The 7,375-nt window shown below is 41.9% G+C and overlaps 1 protein-coding gene across 2 annotated transcripts in view; it reads left to right on the top strand.

Moving 5' to 3' along the window:
- Positions 1-704: 704 nt before the first annotated feature.
- LOC124111548 overlaps positions 705-7,375 on the top strand; it is a 29,280-nt gene continuing 22,609 nt past the window's right edge. For both annotated transcript variants that reach the window (XR_006857457.2, XM_046471293.2), the window contains exon 1: positions 705-1,163. Coding sequence is in view for 1 of the 2 variants with exons in the window: in XM_046471293.2 (XP_046327249.2) it covers positions 872-1,163 (292 nt within the window). In the remaining variant the exon portion in view is untranslated. The remainder of the gene's footprint in view (positions 1,164-7,375) is intronic.

Genomic DNA, 7,375 nt, shown 5'->3' with positions numbered 1-7,375 from the left:
AGTCACAGTGGTCCAGTCACAGTGGTCCAATCACAGTGACCCAGTCACAGTGGTCCAGTCACAATGATCCAGCCACAGTGGTCCAGTCACAATGGTCCAGTCACAGTGGTCCAGTCACAGTGATCCAGTCACAGTGGTCAAGTCACAGTGGTCAAGTCACAGTGGTCCAGTCACAGTGGTCCAGTCACAGTGTTCAAGTCACAATGGTCCAGTCACAGTGATCCAGTCACAGTGGTCCAGTCACAGTGATCCAGTCACAATGGTCCAGTCACAGTGGTCCAGTCAAAGCAGAATGAAGAAAACATCCAAAGAACCTTTATTCAGAAGAAAATTCAATTTCATGCTAAATTGCTGGACATGTTGTAGAATATGTACGTGTGGAATGTGCATGTGTGGAATGTGCATGGCGCACCAGCTCACGACGCCAGTCTCAAGCTATACTCCATGTCTATAAATGAGTAATCAATCTTCTCGTTTTAGGTCCACAAAAGTAGTTTCGTGACTCATAAGCGAAGCCTGCTGAGAAGTACTTCCTGTTCGGGACGGTTCCCTGTGTCCGTGGACCAGCTACCCCAGCTCCTACCCGACCCGGTGACATGCTGAGATTTGTCACGAAAACCTGTGTTGATATCTGAACGCAGAGCCGCGACGCGCTCCACTGATTTCACTGTCAAACTGCTTATGCGCTGTTGCCATACCTGGCCGCTAGGGGGCTCTTTATCTAGGTCAGCGCAGGTAGATGTTTACCTGTGTACATGGGACACGCAATACCCTCACGGATGCGGAATTTACAAAATGGATGTTTTAGTTGTGAAAGGAGTGTTTCCATCTACACCACCTTGAGTTGGTGATTTTACACAGTGTGGCCAAAATGAAAGGGATGGTTGAGGGTGTGGCGGGTGGGGTGCTGTGTGTTTTGATGTTTATGTCGCGGACTTATGGCGCGGACTACTGTTATGTACAAGCTCCGTCATGGACACCTAGAACAGCTCCATCATCGACATCCAACACATCCCGGGTGAGACTGTCCCTCTTCACCAGCCTGAGGGAGCGCCATGAGGGTGGGTGTGGCGCCATATCACGGGGGGCTCTCCAGATGTACGTGGCAGTCGGCTGGGTCATCGACAAACTGAACAAGGGATTTATTCCTGGCATCCAGTTTGGTAAGCATGGCTGCCATCCTTACTTGTAACCACCCGTTAATATTTTAACAAGGCTTAACAGGATACATGTAATTAATAACATATATTGACTGGCCAGTAGTGTACATATATTGACGTGTAAGGGGGGCAGAGTGTTCCCGTCATAACGAAGAAGTCTAGTGTGCAGTCAAGCGTGTCACACAGGGACAAGACAGGCTTCCCAACAACGGACTGCGTATCGTGTTGCCCCCCCCAACCCCCACTGCTGACATCACTCTGTCATCGCGTGTCTGTTTCCAAGGGGGAGAAGCTAAGACAAGTAGCAGACAGCTCCTGAATACCTTGCCTCTTTACAGGACAACTGGGCGTTGTTTCTGTTTGTTCAGATCCCGCGAGACAGAATACTACAACTCGCAAACTATTCACGGTCAAGTTGACTCAGCGCCACTGACACAAAGAGACCATGAGATCGATATATCCGTCATTGTCGTAGTAGGCTGTATGTCAGTTATCATGCCCCATGTCGCATCGATAACCCATTCTGCACCATTCGTATACATATATAACACATTCAACATGTACACATTGTGGTATACAGGCACCAGTCATTCAACATGTACACATTGTGGTATACAGGCACCAGTCACTCAACATGTTGTACATATCGTATACAGGGATCAGGCATTCAACATGTACACATAGTGGTGGTATACAGACACCAGGCATTCAACATGTACACATAGTGGTATACAAGCACCAGGCATTCAACATGTACACATGGTGGTATACAGGCACCAGTCACTCAGCATGTACACATGGTGGTATACAGGCACCAGGCATTCAACATGTACACATAGTGGTATGCAGGCACCAGGCACTCAACATGTACACATAGTGGTATACAGGCACCAGGCACTCAACATGTACACATAGTGGTATACAGGCACCAGTCACTCAACATGTACACATGGTGGTATACAGGCACCAGTCACTCAACATGTACACATGGTGGTATACAGGCACCAGGCACTCAACATGTACACATGGTGGTATACAGGCACCAGGCATTCAACATGTTGTACATATCGTATACAGGGATCACACATTCAACATGTACACATAGTGGTGGTATACAGACACCAGGCACTCAACATGTACACATAGTGGTATGCAGGCACCAGGCACCAGGCACTCAACATGTACACATGGTGGTATACAGGCACCAGTCACTCAACATGTACACATGGTGGTATACAGGCACCAGGCACTCAACATGTACACATAGTGGTATACAGGCACCAGTCACTCAACATGTACACATGGTGGTATACAGGCACCAGGCACTCAACATGTACACATGGTGGTATACAGGCACCAGGCACTCAACATGTACACATGGTGGTATACAGGCACCAGGCACTCAACATGTACACATGGTGGTATACAGGCACCAGGCACTCAACATGTACACATAGTGGTATACAGGCACCAGGCATTCAACATGTACACATAGTGGTACACATAGTGGTACACATAGTGGTACACATAGTGGTATACAGGCACCAGTCACTCAACATGTACATATAGTGGTATACAGGCACCAGGCACTCAACATGTACACATAGTGGTATACAGGCACCAGGCACTCAACATGTACACATAGTGGTATACAGGCACCAGGCACTCAACATGTACACATGGTGGTATACAGGCACCAGGCATTCAACATGTACACATAGTGGTGGTATACAGACACCAGGCATTCAACATGTACACATAGTGGTGGTATACAGACACCAGGCATTCAACATGTACACATAGTGGTATACAGGCACCAGTCACTCAACATGTACACATAGTGGTATACAGGCACCAGGCACTCAACATGTACATATAGTGGTATACAGGCACCAGGCATTCAACATGTACACATAGTGGTGGTATACAGACACCAGGCATTCAACATGTACACATAGTGGTGGTATACAGACACCAGGCATTCAACATGTACACATAGTGGTATACAGGCACCAGTCACTCAACATGTACACATAGTGGTATACAGGCACCAGGCACTCAACATGTACACATGGTGGTATACAGGCACCAGGCATTCAACATGTACACATAGTGGTGGTATACAGACACCAGGCATTCAACATGTACACATAGTGGTATACAGGCACCAGTCACTCAACATGTACACATAGTGGTATACAGGCACCAGGCACTCAACATGTACATATAGTGGTATACAGGCACCAGGCACTCAACATGTACACATGGTGGTATACAGGCACCAGGCACTCAACATGTACACATGGTGGTATACAGGCACCAGGCACTCAACATGTACACATGGTGGTAAACAGGCACCAGGCATTCAACATGTACATATAGTGGTATACAGGCACCAGGCATTCAACATGTACATATAGTGGTATACAGGCACCAGTCACTCAACATGTACACATAGTGGTATACAGGCACCAGACACTCAACATGTACACATGGTGGTATACAGGCACCAGGCATTCAACATGTTGTACATATCGTATACAGGGATCACACATTCAACATTTTCATATGGTGGTGGTATACAGACACCAGGCACTCAACATGTACACATAGTGGTATACAGGCACCAGACACTCAACATGTACACATGGTGGTATACAGGCACCAGGCACTCAACATGTACACATAGTGGTATACAGGCACCAGGCATTCAACATGTACACATGGTGGTATACAGGCACCAGGCATTCAACATGTTGTACATATCGTATACAGGGATCACACATTCAACATTTTCATATGGTGGTGGTATACAGACACCGGGCACTCAACATGTACACATAGTGGTATACAGGCACCAGGCATTCAACATGTACACATGGTGGTATACAGGCACCAGGCATTCAACATGTTGTACATATCGTATACAGGGATCACACATTCAACATGTACACATAGTGGTGGTATACAGGCACCAGGCACTCAACATGTACACATAGTGGTATACAGGCACCAGGCATTCAACATGTACACATAGTGGTACACATAGTGGTATACAGGCACCAGGCACTCAACACGTACACATAGTGGTATACAGGCACCAGGCACTCAACATGTACACATGGTGGTATACAGGCACCAGGCATTCATCATGTTGTACATATCGTATACAGGGATCACACATTCAACATTTTCATATGGTGGTGGTATACAAACACCGGGCACTCAACATGTACACATAGTGGTATACAGGCACCAGGCATTCAACATTTTGTACATATCGTATACAGGGATCACACATTCAACATGTACACATGGTGGTATACAGGCACCAGGCATTCAACATGTACACATAGTGGTGGTATACAGACACCAGTCACTCAACATGTACACATAGTGGTATACAGGCACCAGGCATTCAACATGTACACATGGTGGTGGTATACAGACACCAGGCATTCAACATGTACACATAGTGGTATACAGGCACCAGGCATTCAATATGTACACATAGTGGTGGTATACAGACACCAGGCATTCAACATGTACACATAGTGGTGGTATACAGACACCAGGCATTCAACATGTACACATAGTGGTATACAGGCACCAGGCATTCAACATGTATACATGGTGGTATACAGACACCAGGAACTCAACATGTACACATAGTAGTAGACAGACACCAGGCACTCAACATGTACACATAGTGGTGATATACAGGCACCAGACACTCAACATGTACACATAATGGTATACAGGCACCAGTCATTCAACATGTACACATGGTGGTATACAGGCACCAGTCATTCAACATGTTGTACATATCGTATACAGGTATCAAACATTCAACATGATGTTCACATTGTATACAGGTATCAAACAGTAAACATTATTTTCACATCGTATATAGGTATCAAACAGAAAACATGATCACATTGCGTCACACATTCAGCATATTTACATCATGGTACACATGTATCACATATTCAGCATATTTACATCATGGTATACATGTATCACACATTCAACATATTTACATCATGGTATACATGTATCACACATTCAACATTTTTACATCATGGTATACATGTATCACAGATTGAGCATATTTACATCATGTATACATGTATCACACATTCAACATGTTGTACACATCATATACCTGACTCGCATAGTCAACATGTTGTACATATTGTATACAGGTATCAAACAATCAACGTGATGTTCACATTGTATTCAGGTGTCAAACATCCAAAATGCTGTTCACATTGTTTACATGAATCAGTCAACATACTGTTCACATAAAATACAGGTATCAAACAGTCAACATGATGTTCACATTGAATACATGAATCAAACAGACAACGTGCTGTTCACATTGTATACAGGTATCAAACAGTCAACATTATGTTCACATTGTATACAGGTATCAAACAGTCAACATAATGTTCACATTGTATACAGGTATCAAACAGACAAAATGATCTTCACATTGAATACATGAATCAAACAGTCAACATGATGTTCACATTGTATACAGGGATCAAACAGTCAACATGATGTTCACATTGTATACAGGTATCAAACAGACAACATGCTGTTCACATCGTATACAGGGATAAAACAGTCAACATGCTGTTCACATCGTATACAGGCATCAAACAGAAAACATGATCACATTGCATCACAAATTCAACATATTTACATCGGGGTATACATGTATCACACATTAAACATATTTACATCATGTATAAATGCATCACACATTCAACATATTTACATCATGTATACATGCGTCACACATTCAACATAAATTACATCATGGTATACATGTATCACATATTCAGCATATTTACATCATGGTATACACGTATCACACATTCAACATATTTACATCATGGTATACATGTATCACACATTCAACATATTTGCATCATGGTACACATGTATCACACATTCAGCATATTTACATCATGTAAACATGTATCACGAATTCAACATATTTACATCATGGTATACATGTATCACACATTCAGCATATTTACATCATGTAAACATGTATCACACATTCAACATATTTACATCATGGTACACATGTATCACACATTCAGCATATTTAAATCATGGTATACATGTATCACACATTCAACGTATTTACATCATGTATACATGCATCACACATTCAACATAAATTACATCATGGTATACATGTTTCACACATTCAGCATATTTACATCATGTATACATGTATCACACATTTAGCATATTTACATGATGGTATACATGTATCACATACTCAACATATTTACATGATGGTATACATGTATCACACATTCAGCATATTTACATCATGGTATACATGCATCACACATTTAGCATATTTACATCATGGTATACATGTATCACACATTCGACATATTTACATCATGGTATACATGTATCACACATTCAACATATTTACATCATGGTATACATGTATCACACATTCAACATATTTCCATCATGGTATACATGCATCACACATTCAACATAAATTACATCATGGTATACATGCATCAAACATTCAGCATATTTACATCATGTATACATGTATCACACATTCAACATGTACACATCATATACCTGACTCGCACAGTCAACATGTTGTACACATTGTATACAGGTATCAAACAGTCAACATGCTTTTCACATTGTATACAAGAATCAAACAGTCAACATGATGTTCACATTGTTTACATGAATCAGTCAACATGCTGTTCACATTGAATACATGAATCAAACAGTCAACATGCTTTTCACATTGTATACAAGAATCAAACAGTCAACATGATGTTCACATTGAATACATGGTTCAAACAGTCAACATGATGTTCAAATTGTATACATGTATCAAAGAGTCAACATGCTGTTCACATTGTTTACAGGTATCAAACAGTCAACATGCTGTTCACATTGTTTACAGGTATCAAACAGTCAACATGCTGTTCACATTGTTTACAGGTATCAAACAGTCAACATGCTGTTCACATCGTTTACAGGTATCAGAAAGTCAAATAGATGTTCACATTGTATACAGGTATCAAACAGTCAACATCCTGTTCACATTGTATACAGGTATCAAACAGAAAACATGATCACATTGCATCACAAATTCAACATATTTACATCATGGTATACATGCATCACACATTCAACATATTTACATCATGGTA

This window comes from Haliotis rufescens, unplaced genomic scaffold (assembly GCF_023055435.1).
Source record: "Haliotis rufescens isolate VD_foot unplaced genomic scaffold, xgHalRufe1.0.p SCAF_71, whole genome shotgun sequence".
NCBI lineage: Eukaryota > Metazoa > Mollusca > Gastropoda > Lepetellida > Haliotidae > Haliotis > Haliotis rufescens.
The sequence above is the reverse complement of the archived record's forward strand: the minus strand, read 5'-3'. Positions and strand labels throughout refer to the sequence as shown.